Source organism: Dryobates pubescens, chromosome 5, assembly GCF_014839835.1.
Source record: "Dryobates pubescens isolate bDryPub1 chromosome 5, bDryPub1.pri, whole genome shotgun sequence".
NCBI classification, from domain to species: domain Eukaryota; kingdom Metazoa; phylum Chordata; class Aves; order Piciformes; family Picidae; genus Dryobates; species Dryobates pubescens.
In genome coordinates this window covers 41,141,364-41,160,965 of record NC_071616.1, presented here as the reverse complement: position 1 = coordinate 41,160,965, position 19,602 = coordinate 41,141,364, and the positions used below count along the sequence as shown (strand labels likewise).

The window sequence follows — 19,602 nt, the reverse complement described above, 5'->3', positions numbered from 1 at the left end:
TAACTAACCTATGTTTTTCACTGCTATTTGTTGTGTTACTTAATCCTCTTGCAGTGCCCCCAAACAAAATGTCACCTTCACTCACACTATGGCAATATACTCAGGCTCATGAGGTTGCAATGTCTGACTTCAGAACTAGCTAGGGACAGCTTCAACAGTCCTGTGGGGTACTAGTTAAGTGACTTTGCTGCTTTGATTCCTTTTATCAGCAGTAAATTACAGCTGGTAGTTCTCACAGGAATATGCATTGCAAGGATAGAAATATTCTGATATTCTGGTTTTGTCACTGTGCAGAAAAAAGGATGGCATAAGACTTAGGGATTTAGTGCTCAGAAGAAGCAGTGAGGAAGGTAATAATCTTTTTATCCTTGTAGAATGAAGTCTATCATTCTCTCTGACAGATTTTAAATCAGCTAACTGTATGACTAGACAAACAAGTTAGAACAGTATGGTAAGAATTATTCCTGTTTTAGCTTCTCTGCAATAACTGCACACATCTGCTATTGTGGGCTAAACACAAGGTGACAACCTGCAGCACAAGCTACGTAGAATTTCTATGGAGGAACACACACTGCGTCCATGGACAATTACCACTGTGTGGCCTCAAGTGCAGAAAGAATTCTGCAAGTGGCTTTATAGCATCATAGAATGGCATGGGTTGAAAGGGACCTTAGAGATCATAGAATCACAGAATTGTCAGGGTTGGAAGGGACCTCAAGGATCATCTAGTTCCAACCCCCTTGCTACGGGCAGGGGCACCTCACACTAGATCATGTTGCTCAGAGCCACATCCAGCCTGGCCTTAAAAGCCTCCAGGGATAGGGCTCCAAAAAGTCTATTCCAACTTCCCCACCATGAGAAAGGACACCTCTCAACTAGGCTTGGCTGCTCAAGGCCCCATACAGCCTGGCCCCAGGGAGGAGGCATCCACAACCTCCCTGGGCACCCTATTTCAGAGTCTCACCACTCTTGTACTGAAGAACTTCTTCCTAAGATCCATTCTAAAATTGCCCTCCTTCAGTTTAAAACCCCCTTTTCCTACTGCTAGACACCCTTAAAAGTCCTCCTGCAGCCTTCCTGTAGGATCCCTTCAGGTATTGGAAGGCACCTCTAAGGTCCCCCCAGAATCTTCTCTTCTTTAGGCCGAACAACCCCAGCTATGTCCAAACAGATTTCTAACATCTTGCATTATGTCTGGTCACCAAACCAAGCTGCTTATTTGTAAGTATTACAAGTGCCATTATCAAGAATATGATTAAAAGCCTCAGTATAGACAACATCCTTCTATCATTTGTTTTGTACACTATGATTTATAGACAACACCCTCCTAAAATTTATTTGCACACTTATAAAATGCCGTGACAATATGCATGTGAAAGTTTGCTTCATCAAAGTTTGAAATTTGTGCACTTCCAAAACTTGATTAAATATTAACAGCCAGAAAAATGCCAGGTTTCCCCAACTCCACAATGCTACCAGGTGGCTGCAACTGGAGACATTTTGTTTTATGAATTACTGACAGACATGAAATATTTCATTCTAAACCAAAACAGTACTCTTGCTAAATTACACTATCAAAAAATCACTTAACTTCTAGAAAGAAATTCATGTTAAGGTTTCTGCCATTTTTTTCTCTCTGTGTACTAGGAGAAATGTCTTATTTTTGAAGGACTTTCTTGAAGTATAAACAATAGTAGGACATGCTAAATATATATAAACCCACCAACTAATTTGTTTTCTTGACTAAGTTCCACCTGCAACTTTATCAAAGGAAAGTGAATGATATAAACCAGCTTATGTCCAGGTCACTACTGTCTGCACTTGATACTTCCTTTTCAAAACTGCTCTACTTAATACTGTACTCTTTCAGCTCCTCACAAGAGGAGCTAGTCTGGAATCTGGCAGTGATCCTAGGGGAGAATGGAAAAGGGCTTTTGTTAGCTCCTCTGTTCTTTCCACCGCCAGCTTAGTACAGAACGCAGTGTTTCTCCCAAACATTTAAATGCCCTCCCATACCTCCTCCAGGCCCTGTTTCATCCTGTTTCTATGCCTCTAAAATAAATCTTTGTTAAGAATTAGGTTTCTCTGCTTAGGGGTATAGCATTTGAAAATCACTTCTTATCTAGAGAAGTGGGCAAACAATCTTCATTCTGTTCCCTCAGTAATCATGAGGAAAAGGTTTTAAAAGCTAAGAAAAAGAGTGTTGGGGTTTTGTTTGTTTGTTTGTTTTAACCTTTACATCAGCAGTTGGGACTTTGCAAATTGAGAACTGCCTGTTAAGGCGTGGTGGTGTAGAACTGTTAGCACTCATCACAGAAAGGGTGGGCTGGAATCACTGCAAGAGACATTTATCCTAACGTACTGAAGCATTCCTTTCATCTTACAGTGGTGTAATAACAAGAAAAAAACCCCACAATCCTTGTGTCAAACTGTGCCACTTCCCTAATGACAACTGGCTCTGAAAGAGATATGTTCAGAGCTGAGAATTAAGTCTTGAAGGTCTCTTCCAACCGGGTCTATCCTATCCTATCCTATCCTATCCTATCCTATCCTATCCTATCCTACCCTACCCTACCCTATCCTACCCTACCCTATCCTATCCTACCCTATCCTACTCTACATTACACAGAGAACTGGCATATACTGCTGACACTTGTGTTGCACCATGGCTTTCCAACTTTGAGTAAGTCCATGGATAAAGTTCTCAATGAGAAGGAAACAGCTTCTCCTCCTGGTTTATATTTCTGTATCTGCACATCCTTAAAATGTCAGAGCACACTATACCCTGTGCTAGTGGAGAGATTGGTGTAACCACCTTGGACTATATTGATGCAAGAAATTGGTTTCTGTTAAATTCTGGAAACCAAAATGAAAGCATGTATCTGTTGGACTGTATAATATCTTCAAGATAATATATAATTGCTAATATTGGTGTAAGCATGACTGAACTGTGCACTGGGGAGGCATTGATGGGGCTGGGAAATACTAATTTGGCTTCAGCTGTGCTTGAATGAGTTTCCTTCCAGAAAGCTTATTCCTAACATCACACCATGCAACAAATCTGTATGTACACATCCAATTATATTTTTGTAAAAGAAATATCTTTGCCTTTGCAAAATCTGATCCATTTCAGCTGTGTTACTCCAAACTAGCTCATTAACACTGCTGAAATGTCAGCTTTCTAATTTGAGCTGATGTCAAACTGGGTCAAAATTGCAGCAAGTTTGATCTTGTGTGAAGGATTTAGCTCAAATTTCTCAAAAAGGAAACTTCACTCAAGAAATGTTTTTTTTTCTCCAGGTAACCCTCTTAGACTGTCCTATTTAAGTCCTTACAGCTCCATGGAATTGACCTCTATCCCAAAACAACAAACTTCTCCCTCCCTTGGAAAAAGGTAGCAGTATAAGTAGTTAAAACCATTAGTGACATTTCTTGAGAAGGTCACAATGCTGACACATGTAAGATAAACACTTGACTTATGGTGTGCCTCAAAATCCCCTTCCTGAGGAAGGAAATTAGCTCATCAGTATCCTGTGTTATCTGATCATATCATAAAGAATACATGCAAATACTACTGCAAAAACATCAAAGAACTGATTCTAAGTACATTATTCAGACCATACCTTCCCTTTTCCATGTGGAATTCCTAAAGGACAGTGTTTTACTGCACCCAGCAGAGCAGCAACAGCAAAACTGTAGCCAGTTAATGCTTCTGGGGAGGATTTCAATGCACTAAGACGTTCAATGCAACGATCCAAGAGGAGGGACACACAGGAGGGCAACGCTACTGCGACACAGCGCAAACACCAAGCTGCTGTTAGTCTGACTGAAATGCTGGGATGATGAATGACAGAAATTACTGCATCCAGAACGCCTGAAAAATAAAAAGCATAAACATTCTTAAGAAATAGGCCAGCAGCTTGCCAAACAAGCACAAATGTATAGAGAGGATTGGGGATTACACCATTATTCAGTTTCTGTACTTCTCTTTAAAAACCATTACTGATTTTTCTTATCACACTTAAATGCTTCAACACTTCTCAAAAAACTTACCCTGAATAAAATACAGAGAAAACCTAACACAATATGCAGTTGTTCATCAACATGCATAGAAAATATCTGTAAGCACTCTCAAGAAAGCAGAAATCCATGCAGTAGAAACAGATGTCCACTTGAATCTAGAAAAATGTGCAGCTAAATGAAAACAATGGACATAGATGATGATATCTAAAATTCAAACTGATTTACTAAAACATTACAAAGTGTTGGACTGAGGGAGCTGGGATTCTTTAGTCTGGAGAGGAAGAGGCTGAGGGGAGACCTCATCGCTCTCTTACAACTACCTGCAGTGAGGTTGGAGTGAGTAGGGGGCCAGCCTCTTCTCCTTGATGACAAACAACAGGCCTTGAGGAAATGGTTACAAGCTGCACCAGGGGAGGTTTAGGCTGGGTGTTAGGAACTATTTTTTCACTGAAAGGGTTCTCAAACATTGGAATGGTCTGCCCAGGACAGTGATGGAGTCACCATCCCCAGGGGCGTTCAAGTAGCTTGTGGACCTGACACTTAAGGACAGGGTTTAGTGCTGACCCTTCAGGGCTGGGTTGATCTTGGAGGTCTCTTCCAACCAGACAGATATATTCTGTGATTCTGACTTTAAATACAGCCCCTAATGTTGTTACATTATATAGACATTTTTAAATTAACACACAAGTACAGGTCAGAGAAGATACAGAACCCTTTGGGCAATGTCTAAAGATCTCCTACAGCATGTAAGGTGGCCAACTTCCCCTATTCCTTTTATTATTGTTATTATTTTCTCTCCAATTAGTGGAATAAAACAGGCTCAGATAAGGAAAATGCATGCCAGAAGAAAGGTTGCTGTAGTCAATGCCAGACAAAGGATCCCAAAAGAATTGAAAGAATTGACAGCCTAAACATAAGAAATCAAAGGAGATGACAGTAAGCAAAGGAATATATTTTGTTCTCTGATTCACAAAATAATTCAGGGTTTGTACCTGTGCTGGAGTCTTGCAGTAATGGTGCTGCTGTAGTTCCTAAGCCATGGATGAGACTTCCAAGTTCCTGAAGTGCACACACAAGCACATGCTGACTTGCTGTTACATCTGTGGTACTGATTTTGGTTTCCAAGTTACTGTCACTCATTGCAGCATCTGATAACATAACATAGGAAGATCCCCATGAAATCATTACCAAAATTAAACAAATGGATCAGAAAAAAAAAAAGAGTTTTTATTACCACAGGAGCTTTTATCACCACCACCATTTTTTGTTACTGACAAAACTGCTTTCATAAAGGTTTGCCTTCGCTGACACAAGTCCATTTCTGACACTGAAACGGATAGTGTAGTAATGTCTGTAAGGGCAGAGGGATAGATAAAATGGAAACTACCAAATGGCTTATTTTTAAGTGATGGGGAACAGAACTAGTAAGAAGCATGCTACTCTCAGCCTCACCAAAAGTGATTTGAAGAGGTCATGCTGTGAACTAACTTGCTAGATTTTTTTACTACACATTAGGAAAAAAGAAAGAGTGAAATGTTGCCAGAGGAAGCAAACAGGAAGGTGGGGAATAAAGGAAGTGGAAAAAGTCTGGAAGTTTTTGGAAGTTCATCTTCTGACCCACAAATTGTTATGTCACTTTAACATTCTGATGTTTAACTGGATAGAATATGCTGCTGCTCACCAGGGGATGACTGCTTATGCACAGCATCCTCTTTCTTGTCCCCTAGAAGGACGATGGTGGGAGATCAGAAGCTTTTTTTGGAAGTTGTGTTCAAGACTTTGTCATGCAAGACATCTGTTTGCTCCAGGAAAAATCATTTTGTCAATTAGGAACAAATGTTTCTGTATTGAACCATCAGTAGTGTCAGCTGCTCTGAACAGGAACGCAGAATCTGGCTATATGCTAAATGCCAATTTAACCTGTTTACAAAATTGTCTATACTTTAAATGCCAATTTAATCTGTTTACAATACTGTCTATATTTTAAATGCCAATTTAACCTGTTTATAATTACTGTCTTTATTACTGCATATTTGTTATTGTTAGCTTGTAATTGATTAAAATTACCTTCGCCAAGGAAGAAGTGTTGAAAATACATTTACACTTGTGTGGGTACAAACATGCAGAAACACAGACACACACAAACACATGACCAGCCCAAGTTAAAACCAAAGCAGTCCATCAAAAGCCCTCTACATTATCATGGTAATAAATCAGCACTACATATTCTGTTCCTACAGGCCATGGATTAGGACATTGGACAATCACTTGAAAAAGTTAAAACAGAGGCCCAAATGGATAATCTTGTTAGATTCATACCCACAACTTTCTTCAGTTTCCAGATGGCCTGACAAATCTCCTTGGCAGCTGCAATTTGAGCTTTTTCCCCAAGAAGGCCTCCTACTGTAGCTCGAAGGATAAATGAAACACAGCGGCGACAGCCGATAGCATCCGTCTGACTCTGAATAGCCTTAGGGTGAGACTGAGACAGGAGATCTAGAATATGGGAAAGGAAGGCAGAGAAGTTCCTTTCAAGCCATTGTGCTCCTAAGGCAGAGACAAACACCACATATGCCTGGAAGAGATTTGAAAAGAAGCCACATATTAGAGCAAAATCATCTGGAAAGGCACTGCCAGCTATCCCATACACTGAGTTTTCAATCTCTGCACAGTGTCACGAGCAGAATGCCATCAAACGGAGACTTCTCGTCATACATCTCTGCATCTATAAATCACTCACATTCTCACTTCCAGGCACCTGCAATTTCATTCATCAAAGCAATTACCACCAAAACTGTACTTGCAATATTGCAGCCTGCTTTGACTGCAAGCTAATTCAAATTGCTTGCCCATGTTATTTCATCCCAGAGTGTGAGAAATGGCAGCTTACCCTGCACAGGCACTTGTTATGTAAAACACTGTGTTTGGTCCCACTGAACAACAGCTTCCAGCTAGTTAACATTCTGCACATGGAACCCAAATTTAATGTATGAATGCGTTTTAAGAACTACTATGTTACAAAATTATAACCCTGAGATAACTTTGTTATTATAGGCTTTGAATTAGGGAATATTTGCAGCCTTTAAGCACTGCTCTTCATCTCAATGAATTTTAATTGTTTGCCTTGCAGTGGAAGTACCACAAAAAGACTACCTTTGTCACCACAAAGGGAAAAGGCAGAGTCACTTTACAAATCTAATCACCACAAGACCATTTATTTTGCTACATAATACACTGCCTTACAGATGCCTCCCATGGGCATGTGTTGGATTTTTAACAAATAGATGTGCTACCATTAGGAAAAGGGAATAATAACGTAAAAGAACTTGCAACTCAATACACAAAATTCCTCATAAGGAAGTTCACAGCTGCTGCCCATATCAACAAACTTCTGTATCTGCCTCATAAGGAAATTATTCACATTAAAGAAAGTGAAGCAGCGTAGAGAAAGAAATTGTACTAGTCAATCCTGTGAGCATATAATAGCTATTGACAACTATTACCAACACATTACCCGTGTTTCAGAGACATGAAAACTAAGGAATGTAACAGGATAAATAGACTTGTGAACAGTCACAATGCCATGACTACATTTTGAACTACATCCTGGACCTGGCTGTGTCTTGAATAAACATAAATTCTTCTTCCAGATGTAAGAAGTCATCTTCACTGCCCTTCTTATTTTTCAGTGTAAGTTTCAACTGACATAATTAACACATTTTACAACCTCAAGATTTTCCTGCTCACAGGCACTCACATACACACAGTTTCAAGTTTTTCAGATAGAAACCCTGCAATATTTTAACTGTTCTGTTACAGTTAAGAGTGTACCATCAGCACAGGTACAACTGTCACAAGGCAAAAATGCATGACAAAGGAGACAACCTCCAAAAACACGGTACAAATAGTCAAACCACTGAACTGAAATACACAGCCCTGGAAAACTAATGAACCCACCATGTATATACAACACCCTAGGAGTCTGGCATGCATTTTCTAGGCAAATAGCTGTCAAGATATTATTGTTCCCCAGCTTCTCTGTCTCTTTGCCAGAAGCTAACGCTTGCACTCAGCGTGATCTGAGCACAGGAGACAATTTTTGTGCACCTTTAAGCTGTTTTGTTGCAAAGTCTGGCCGCTTCTATCAGCAATTTTACAAATTTTTGGCACTGCACAAGTTGAAATGCACTGAAAAAACCTCCCTTACTGCAAAGGGGGCATATCAAATAGTTGTGAGTACTGTAACATATTAAAAAACTCACAGCTGTTTGATGTGTAATCATGACCTTTAGTCTTAATTCACAGGCTTAGCATCTGAATATTTAGGTCTTAGCATGAAAATCCAATTTAACATAACAGTGACAGGAAGAAGCCAGTATGATATTATCTGAAAATTGTATACTGTTTTTTACCAGCATGCATTATCTGATCTAATTTAAGTCCTGCTCTGCTAACAACATTCTGTCCCTAAACTGAGCATCCTGAGCAAAACTGGTATTTGGAGGTTTTCCCATGAAATTCTGTTTCCCTTCATTTTCATGCATTTAGTCAAAGCAGAAGCATTCTTTCAGAACACAACATCCCTACACAGAAGGAAACTATTCCAAGTTCAAAGAATGCTTGCAACTTCTCCCTTTCAGGAGGTCTTTTGAGGAAACTACTTATTTCTAGCACTTGCTTGAAATTCATATCCCATGAAGCTTTCACAAGTAACACATATTTAAGCTTGAAAATTTCCAACTGCCAAGTAAACAATAAGCAACATCAGCAATATTTTCTTTCTAGCCTAACTCAAGATGTAAACTCTTATTTTGAAGTACGCATATTTTGTCACAGGTACAAAGAAGGGTGAAATAAGACCTATATGGAGAGCAAAACAGTCATCACAGGAATGTTTAGCAACCTCAGAAGAATCATAACTAACGTAATCCAGACCTGGGTGACTCCAACTCTAACATCTCTGCTAACTGAACTGGTTCCTTTCAGCATATCGCCACTGGCTCGAAGAAATCCACAGCTTCCGCGCAGAAATCCAGTTCCCAATAGCTCCATCACTTCTTCCAAAGAGATCCTACGGAAGTTATGCCTGGTGGATGCTAAGGACAGACATAAATCTTTAGAGGAGTAGTTCTGTAAAACTTGTTACATTTTAGAGGAAAAAGTTCCACTCTAACCATTTTCACAAAACCAGTTTGCACCGCAGCACAATCAAATCCAAACGCTGGCGGAGCACAACCACACAACAGAAATTGTCATGCTAAGGCTCAGTGCTCCAGCAAATCACACTGTTTGTCAAGTTTTTCTGCTTCATCTATCTTCAAACAGTTCAAGTCACCAGTGTCTAACATCTAAACAAAGACCCCCTTGCAAAAAGGTATGTGTGGCCTCTTCCTACCACCCAGAGCTTCATGAAAGCCTTGATTCTAACTCATTCCAGCTTGATGCCTAAGAAAACTCTCCATTCCAAACTCCAGCCACAGTGATTACCTTTCTGCCATGCTTAGCCAGGTATGGGCAAAGCTACAGACTCCCTTAGAAACAAAAGCATCTTGCCTTGGCACTGAATCAGCTCTCCAAACGAATTCTGTGTTTACTGTCTCTAGGAAAATTATTGACTTCTAGTTCCCATTTCATGGTTTTATTTAAGATACACACTGGGACATATGAGTGAAAACTCAGCATGATGATTGCACATTATACAAACTAAGGGAGCTAAAATTCTCGATGTGTTCTTCATTCTCTTCCAAGTATCACCATGGGAAAAGGAACGAGAGGACTTGAGAGAACCAGGTCAATGCCCCACACCCACTCAATATCAGCAGGTTATTGGATACAATGCTGAAACTTCAGGACTATGCCCTTACTTCTTCCTGTACTGCTCTCTCCATCTCTTCCCCAGCCCCTTCCAGTTCCCACCTAGCTCCTGTCTCACTTGGCTCTAACTTCTTTTTAACTAAAAATAACTAAAATCAAAGACAACCAGTTGATGAGCTGCTTATATAATCATAGCACTTCAGAACTACAACTACACTGTCCTACAAAGATTAAAGAAAAGTACTGAGTTTATTAAGTGGTCAGAGTGTCACTATGTTCCACTCCACTGGGGAAAGTGATGATGGTTTTCTCTCCACAAGATTCTTAGAAAAATATTTGATAAATCAAGGCTTCAGAGATTCCAGGGCAAATACACAGTCTCAAGAAATCTGACAGGCAGTAAACTGGGCTTAAAGACATGCAATTTTGTGATTTGCTGCTTAATGTACTGAAGGTCTTCTCTGATGCCACGGAAAGCAGAGCAGTCTGACTCACACTGACTCTGCACCCTGTTACATTTTGCTTACATTACCGTTAGATATTTAGCTTTGGGCTTTTAAAATGGGATGCAGAATGTCCTGCCTGAATGACACCAAAGATGGGAGGTGGTAATTTTGTGCCAGGATGATTCAGGTAGGTCAATGCTGTCTGTCAGCAAAAACTGTTATGAGGTCTGTGAGTGAACAAAACTGATCACATTTGTCCGGCTAGACAATACAAATGTGGTATTGATGACAGCAGAAAACCAGCTCAAGATAAGATCTCCAGTTAAGATATCATTAACTCTATAGTTTAACAAAGAGACAGGCTCTCAAATTTTTGTGCTTGCTGAAATGAATCTTTCCTTCAAATTCCTGAGGCTATTAATTTCTCTCCATATAACAACAGCCTTGTAACAGAGAAAAATAGTTTTAACAAATATTTTTCCTTATTATATATATAGAATAGAGTAAACCAGGTTGGAAGAGACCTTCAAGATCATTGTGTCCAACCTATCATCCAACACCACCTAATCAACTAAACCATGCAACCAAGCACCCTATCAAGTCTCCTCCTGAACACCTCCAGTGATGGTGACTCCACCACCTCCCCAGGCAGCCCATTCCAATGGGCAATCACTCTCTCTGTGTAAAACTTCTTCCTAACATCCAGCCTAAACCTCCCCTGGTGCAGTCTGAGACTGTGTCCTCTTGTTCTGGTGCTGGTTGCCTGGGAGAAGAGAACAACATCCGCCTGTCTACAACCTCCCTTAAGGTAGCTGTAGAAAGCAATAAGGTCACCCCTGAGTCTCCTCTTCTCCAGGCTAAGCAATCTCAGCTCCCTCAGTCTCTTCTCATAGGGCTTGTGCATATATGTGTGTGTACACACACACATTAACACAACCAAAACCACAGCACTTCACAGGAAAAATACTACAAAAAGAGACCAAACCAGAGATATGAACAGCCAGATGATGCTTACATTGTGATTTCATTTCAAGCTTCAATATAATTTGAGAGTTTCTTATTAACTGACAGATTTTTGCAGATGAGGAATCAGCAAAGTACATACTTTACCTGTTGTCTGCTTAGATGTTAGAGCTCTAGCCAATATTGTGCCTAAAAGCTTTGCCACTGCTAATCGTACATCATAATTGGAGCCTTCAAAGGATTTAAAACACAAGGTCACAACACTATCCAGGTCTGTACTCCACATAAATACTGCTTCCTTCTGAAGTTCAAGAAGACACTAGATAAACAAGGGAAATGAAAATGTTTTGATGTGGAAAAGCACTCAGTAAGAATTTTAGTTTGCTACACACTACACAGAGTCCCCCCTAACAAAATAAGCACGTTGCTTCATATTAAAACAGCTTGAACTTTTGCTGCCAAGGCAATATCAAAGAAATTAAGATAAGCACATGATGCATTTACTGCTGTATTCATCATCAACAGCACAGAATTTTATTTGGGGGGGGGGGTGTTACTGAATAAACCCAGCTATCAGAGCCCTTTACCTTCGTAGCAGCGCAGCGGACTGCCATGGATCGATCTGTCATACAGGACCGGGCAGCTTTGTAAATGTCTCTATGGCAGGGGACAGCAGCAGCTCCTAAACCATTTAATATATTTTGCAAACTAAGCATGATTTCATAGCGACCTTGAGACTGAAAAACAGCAAAGAGAAACGTTAAAGCTTTGTAACTCCAAGGCCTTAGAAACACAAAATGCCAGCTACGTGAAATAGGTAAACAATGATTTGGGTCTTTCAGACTTGGATATCTGCTTATGCTGATGAGTTAAAGTAGATAGCTTGCTCTATAACTCTAAAAGCAAGTGGATATAGTAATTCTATATTTTACAACAACAAAGTACTCACTAGCAGTTTAAAACTCAAAACATGAAGTGCAAGCTTGAGAAAAAAAATGTTCTTATTAATAAGGCAATTAAATTTTTTGTGTATCACGTTCTTTCGTGAAACCAGACTGATAATAGCTATGATCCATCCTTTTGTCATCACAATCCATTATCTCTCTAGCAATTCTTGGGAATTCAAACACTGATTTTTTTCATCCTATGGCGTGCCACAGCTCTTTCATATTTTAACAACATGCACTTTCTCATATTCCTAGGTCCAGCCTCCAACGCTAAGCATCCTATTATTTTTCCAACCATTTTTTAAACATGCTGTTCCAATACCTCTGCATTCTTCATTGCTTTAAGCACATTCCCAACGGTGTCAGTAAAACTGTTTCCCAAAATTCTTCCCAATTTTTTGTATAAATAGCCCAAGCATACCACCGCAGCACTAAAACAAAAGCAAATCCAAAGAGGCATGAAAATGAATGCAGTAATAAGATGACAGGGATTAAGATGACTCATGTAATCAGTGGGCAAACAACAAAACAACTAAACAGCATGTTCCAAAAATTTAAGTGGATTAAAAAAAAGAAAACAACAAACAAACACACCCCACACCCCACACACCCCCCCCCCCGAGGTCTGTGTGTGGCATATAATGCTCTAGGAGAAATGCAGATACAAAGCTTGGGAAGGAACTTGCATAATGTAAGAGTTTAGGTTATACAATCTTTCAAATCCACTTTTAAGCCTTAACGTGAATTTCATTCATTTGACCCAGCAATGTGCCCCTGTGGCCAAGAAGGCAGCCTGGGGTGTATTAGAAATAGTGTGATTAGTAGGTTGAGGGAAGTTCTCCTCCCCCTCTGCTCTGCCCTGGTGAGGCCACATCTGGAATACTGTGTCCAGTTCTGGGCCCATCAGTTCAGGAAGGACCTCAGGGAACTGCTTGAAAGTTCAGCACAGAGCCACAAAGATGCTGAAGCCAGTGGAACATCTTCCTTCTGAGGAAAGGCTGAGGGAGCTGGGGCTCTTTAGCTTGGAGGAGACTAAGAGGTGACCTCATTCACATTCACAAAGATGTGAAGGGTGAGTGTGGGGAGGATGGAGCCAGACTCTTCTTATTTCTCTTTACAACTACCTGAAAGAAGGTTGTAGTAAGACTGGTATTGCTCTTTTCTCCCAAGTAACTAGGGATTGGATGAGAGGAAACAGGTTTAAGTCGTGCCAAGAGATTGGACATTAGGAGAAACATCTTTACTGAGAGAGAGAGATGAGGCATTGGAACAGGCTGCCCAAGGAGGTGGTGGAGTTGCCATCCCTGGAGGTGTTCAAGAAGCTGTAGCTGCAGTGCTTCTGAATATAGTTTAGAGGTCACAGTAGTTGGGTTATGGTTGGACTCAATGATCTGAAAGGTCTTTTCCAGCCTTAGTGATTCTATGATTCTACTCTTTTGCCTCACTGCAAATGGACTCCATTGCCCCTCCTTACTCTGCCAACATCATCCCCCTTCCTCCAGTGTGGTGCCTTACAGCTGATGCAAGGAATACCTACAGAGTTCCAATCCTTGCTACGACTCACCTATAACATAAATGTTTCTCACTGCTGAGGAGCCTGTAGTATACCAGTAATTTACTTTCCAGGACTAAAACTCTTTACAGTGAACACATTCTTAACTCAAAAGACTGCACAAGAGGTCAAATGGAAAGAACAGGAACAGAAAATAATATCACAATATTGGAAAATTTAACTGACTCCTTGTGAAAAAAAACCTGGTTTTAGGCTGTCAGAAATAGGATTAGCTTTTGAAGTAAAAGAAGGAAAACAGAATCTGGTTTATTTTATATGCTGTATCATTAATGTACAATAATGTTTTACTATCTTTAGTTTTCTTCACTGCAGTGAAAGATCTGTATGGTTTCAGGAGGGAAGTTACTCATAATATTTCTGCACCTCAATATTTGGTTTCACATCCTTCAGGAACAGTTCATGGTTCTCTGTTCTGTTGGCCAGGCTTTGGGAATTTTGTTATAAACTGCCCTCCTTTAGCCAGTTTTATGTCACCCAATGACTCCTCTCCCAGTGAGAGGAAGGGGAGTCAGGAGAAGGAAAGATTTGTGTGTTGAAGTAGAAACAGATTTAATAATGTAATGATTTTAAAAACTGATATTAATGCTAATACTAATAGAAAGAACAGAAAATTATACTCAGTCAACGTAATGGTCATGAGCTGTGTACTCCCAGCAGGGAATGATGGATGTCAAGCACTGAGAAAACCACAGGCCCAGCAAAAAATGCAACAATCACAGCAAACAGGAGAGCAGGCCTCTGGAGCAGAACAATGGACAAGACCCTTCAGGGATGGTGGCTATCAGAAAAAGAGACTGTCCCCAGCAAACCTTCTGATTTGCAGTGAGTGTGATGCTCCATTAGCCACCATGGGGCAACTGACCTGGCTTTCACTCCTCCAAGCTTTAGCACCTGGCTAACACAAAACTGATGAAGACCTCGATCACTATGGAGATCCACATACAATGGCTGGCCACAAGTGAAAATAAAGTGTTTTATCAGCTTTGTTCTCATCAAATGGAGTACTGCAGTCTTCTCAAAAATGCAGCTTTCCTGAACAGAAAACCAGTTCTGATTCTACCCCAGTGGAACCAGGACACAAACATTTACCACAGAACTATATCCAGTTTTCCAGTTGGATTAGGAAATGTACTCAATAACTGTACTTTGTACTTGGAATTCTCTGGTTTACTGCTCTTCTCAGTACTGTTATTACTTCCTTTTCAAACACCTGCCCCTTTTGACTCTGTTTTTCATTGCTGATTTTCAGTTATGCAACTGCAGACCACCAACAGTCTTCCACCCTGTTGGTTCCTGATGTACACACACAGTGTCCAATATTACCACATTAACTGGTTTTTTATGTGTCCTGTGGGAGTCAGTTCAGATGCATTTTAAAAAATTTTACTAATGTTTAATAAGTCAGTTATGAAAAGCATCTCCCTTCTGAGGAAAGGCTGAGGGAGCTGGGTCTCTTCAGCTTGGAGGAGACTGAGAGGTGACCTCATTCATGTTCATGAAGATGTGAAGGGTGTCAGGAGGATGGAGCCAGGCTCTGCTCAGTGATGTCCAGTGATAGGAGAAGGGGCAATGGGTGCAAGCTGGAGCACAGGAGATTCCACATGAACACAAGGGAAAACTATTTCCCTGTGAGGGTGGCAGAGCCCTGGAACAGGCTGCCCAGAGAGGTTGTGGACCTGGAGACATTCCAAACCCGCCTAGACACGTTCCTGTGCGACCTCTTCTAGCAGTGGGGGTTGGACTTGATCTCTCGAGTTCCCTTTGAACCCCTAACATTCTGTGAGTCCCCCTTTTTTTTTGTAACAAGCACTGTTTGTTTGACTTGCTGTAAAGCATGGTTCAGTAAATATGGCAAGCTGGTTTTGTTCCCTCACTGAACAAAGCCACAAAGCATAAACTGGCCTCATTTTATTACCTTAAAGCATATTCAGTCATTACAAACACAATAAGCAACAAATTTAGCATTCCCATACTCCTAATAAATTAATTTAGGTTAGCAGTGCTACAGGCTGGGGTCAGAGTGGCTGGAGAGAGGCCAGGCAGAGAGGGACCTGGGGGTACTGGTTGATGGTAGACTGAACATGAGCCTGCAGTGTGCCCAGGCAGCCAGGAGGGCCAATGGCATCCTGGCCTGCGTCAGGAACAGTGTGGCCAGCAGGAGCAGGGAGGTCATTGTGCCCCTGTACACTGCACTGGTTAGGCCGCACCTTGAGTCCTGTGTCCAGTTCTGGGCCCCTCAGTTTAGGAAGGAGGTTGACTTGCTGGAACAAGTCCAGAGAAGGGCAACGAAGTTGGTGAGGGGTTTGGAACACAAGCCCTATGAGGAGAGGCTGAGGGAGCTGGGGTTGCTTAGCCTGGAGAAGAGGAGACTCAGGGGTGACCTTATTGCTCTCTACAACTACCTGAAGGGGGGTTGTAGACAGGCAGAGGTTGGTCTCTTCTCCCAGGCAACCAGCACCAGAAGAAGAGGACACAGTCTCAGGCTGCACCAGGGGAGGTTTAGGCTGGATGTTAGGAGGAAGTTCTACACAGAGAGAGTGATTGCCCATTGGAATGGGAGGTGGTGGAGTCACCATCACTGGAGGTGTTCAGGAGGAGACTTGATAGGGTGCTTGGCTGCATGGTTTAGTTGGTTGGGTGGTGTTGGATGATAGGTTGGATACAATGATCTTGAAGGTCTCTTCCAACCTGGTCTATTCTACTCTCTTCTATTCTATTCTCTCAAGATTATTTCTTTCCAGGGGAGCCAGTAAACACTAGCTGGCTAGGTAGGTCAAATTTTGTTCTAATATATGCACCCTACATCAAAGCCCATCAGCCACCATATTGCCGCTGCGTTAAATGCTTTGAAAGCGATGTGATTTTAAAGCATTGGAATGTGATTGGTTTGATGCTATATTTACATGACTCATGACAAGAAACTTCTGAATAAGGAAGAAAAACATATTTGAAGTTTATTAAACTTCAATTTATGCTGTAAGTACTGACCTGGATTTTTTTCCTCCCAACACGCAGCTGAATTTCTTGCTCAAAATTTTCCAGTAAAGAGACATAAAAGAATATATAAAATCCTACACAAGTACTTAACTCATCATAATTCTACCCTGAAGGCAGCATATAACAATTTTATTTTAATCATTGAGTATAAAACCTAGGGGGAAGGAAGTAATTTGAATTTGCCTGCAGGTTTCTCATGAATTACTTTTCTCTTTGTGATTGTCAAGTCTAAAAATCTGAGAGATGTAATACCAAAGAAAGTATTTCTTTTTACAGCTGGATAAACCCACAATAATGATACCTGGAGTCACCATCACTGGAGGTGTTTAGGAAGAGACTGGATGGGGTGCTTGGTGCCATGGTTTAGTTGATTAGATAGTGTTGGATGATTGGTTTGACTCGGTGATCTCAAAGGTCTCTTCCAACCTGGTTAATTCTATTCTATCCTATCCTATCAGGAATGGTCCCAAATTCTGTGTTATGTGGTAGAAAGCACAGTGGGCAGAAGCATGGGAGTGTACTCTATCATACATTAACTTCTTACCACTCTATCTGTCCCTCTTGTTACCACTGGACTTCACTTTTGGGTTAAAATATATATATCTCTATACTTACAGTTTTGTAGGCAGATAACTTGGTGAGTCATCTTTACTCCGAATGAGTTCATTGCATTTGTCAATTGTTTGGTAAACAGAAAAAGTGTCACCAGTGCTATAAAGAACAGCTAAATTCTTGGCAACAAGCCTTCTGGTAGGAGGTCCTGGTGAATTGTTTAATAAAGAAGTCAATTGTTCAACCAGTTTCTTCTGGTTTTCCCTTATATCAGCCTGGAAATAAAAATCAGTAACCAGTCAAATTTCAGTTAAATTTAAAGGTTAATGATAAGTAATGCTAAGTATCTTGACTTTTCATTATTGCCATTCTGATTATCTGACCTTCTTAATTAAAACCAAACATTTTAGTGCACTTTTCTCCTTAAAGAGAAGCCATCTCAAGTATGGGACTGTTTTATTCTTCTTTACAACAAAAATAATTAAACCCACCCACCACATTTTTCAGAGCACAAGTCTTCCTAATAGCATTCCAAGTGTATTTTCCCTATGGCATCTGTATAGTTATAACTTGCTAAAAGCAAAATTGGCCTTTTTTTGCTTCTTTTATGCCTGTTTTAAAGTAAAAAAAAAAAATAAATCATAGGAATATAGTAGATTTTCAAGAATTTGAGCATTTAGAAAGCACTTCCTTTAAAAAAACCAATCATCAGCTTTAGTCTGATAGCCACTTTTTAAAATGCTCTTTAAACCAAAAATGAGCCTGGAACTCATATAAACACCAAACAGTAAACCAAACAACTGGGGAATTGGCTGGAAACAAATATTTTATCATTTGATTAGGAAAATTTAAGAGACCAACCAAGAGTAAAATGTTGGCTAGAGAGCTACAAAATGTGCCATGCTAGGTGGGAGCATGACTGCCATTTTTCACCAGAGGGTTGTAAAATCTTGCAGTAATAATCTGTAATAAAAAACAATAATAATAATAATAATTTTTTTTTAAGTAATTAAAAAATAGTTAACAATTCCATTCATTGGACAAGTGGTTTTGTCACTTGAAGGGCTGTGATCAAAACCTTGAAACGTTTAGAAAGCTAACGCTGAACGTGCTTTCACTGTGTGTACACAAAAGACCTGAAATGAAGGACAGTGAATGCTGCTCTGGTTTTAAACAAAGTAACAGAAATGACAAAAAGAAATAGCTCTACAATGTGCTTTTCTTCTCAAGTCTCATTATACTTACTCTGCTAGTCACTGGTAAAAGTTTTTCCAAGAACTGTAACCATTCAAAAATGAACTCTGCTCTTTGAAATTCACCAAGCTGGGTATATGCTTCTTCGTTAAGTAGCAAACTGTGAGCTAACTCCATTCCTTGATGGTTTTGCCTTAAATCTCTCCTCAAACACTGCAGAAGGAAAAAAATCCAACGAACTCCCAGAACTGACAGGTTTTCTTCCTCACGAGTATCTGGTGACCAAATCAGAAGTCTGAACATCTAAACAGAAAAAGGACAAAAAAGGAAAAATATTAAGAGTGAGCAGTCCTGTTATATTTGTGCTTGGCTTATTGAAACTAGATTTTCAAAGGAAAAGTTGAAATAATTAAAGAAGAAATACAGTAGTTTAGCTGGCTTAATGTTTTGGGAAAGAAGATAACGGTATTGATGTAATTTGCTAATTAAAGTTAAATATACTTCAGAATACATCAGAGTGGTTCTCACTGAACTATTTTTTCCTCATTTTGTTTTGCATACAGTGAAGTTTTCTAGTACCTGTTCATGCCTGAAAGTATTGAGCAGCCAGTCCCAAACATAATGACTTTTACTACCTAGAACTAGGCTCAACAATTGTGGAATCACAGAATGGTTTGGGTTGGAAGGGACCTCCAAAGTTCAACTAGCTCTACTCCCCTGCAGTCAGCAGGGACATCCTCCATTAGATCAGACTGCTCAGAGCCTTGCCAAGCCTGACCTTGAATACGTCCAAGGATGGAGCCACAACTATCTCCCTGGGCAACCTGCTCCAGCATTCCACTGCCTTCATGGTAAAGAGCTTCCTCCTAACATCCAATCTAAATCTACTCTCCTCTAATTTCAAACCACTGCCCCTCATCCTATCACTACAGGTCTTTGTAAACAGTTCGTTTCCAGCAAACTACACTAACAAACTCCTGGTCATTATATTCACAAATATCATAGAACGACTTGGGTTAGAATAGAATAGAATAGAGTAGAATAGAATAGAGTAGAATAGAATAGAGTAGAACAGAACAGAACAGAACAGGTT

General features: G+C 40.3%; 1 protein-coding gene across 2 annotated transcripts in view; it reads right to left on the bottom strand.

The window, feature by feature from the left end:
• The window catches only part of HEATR5A (HEAT repeat containing 5A), a 74,865-nt gene that overhangs the window by 42,197 nt on the left and 13,066 nt on the right, over nt 1-19,602 (bottom strand). For both annotated transcript variants that reach the window (XM_054162095.1, XM_054162096.1), the window contains exons 3-11: nt 18,561-18,812; nt 17,379-17,590; nt 12,516-12,624; nt 11,834-11,983; nt 11,394-11,565; nt 8,959-9,119; nt 6,343-6,598; nt 5,016-5,171; nt 3,624-3,874 (exon numbers count right to left, since the gene is read on the bottom strand). In XM_054162095.1, coding sequence (XP_054018070.1) covers nt 3,624-3,874; nt 5,016-5,171; nt 6,343-6,598; nt 8,959-9,119; nt 11,394-11,565; nt 11,834-11,983; nt 12,516-12,624; nt 17,379-17,590; nt 18,561-18,812 — 1,719 coding nt within the window. The remainder of the gene's footprint in view (nt 1-3,623; nt 3,875-5,015; nt 5,172-6,342; nt 6,599-8,958; nt 9,120-11,393; nt 11,566-11,833; nt 11,984-12,515; nt 12,625-17,378; nt 17,591-18,560; nt 18,813-19,602) is intronic.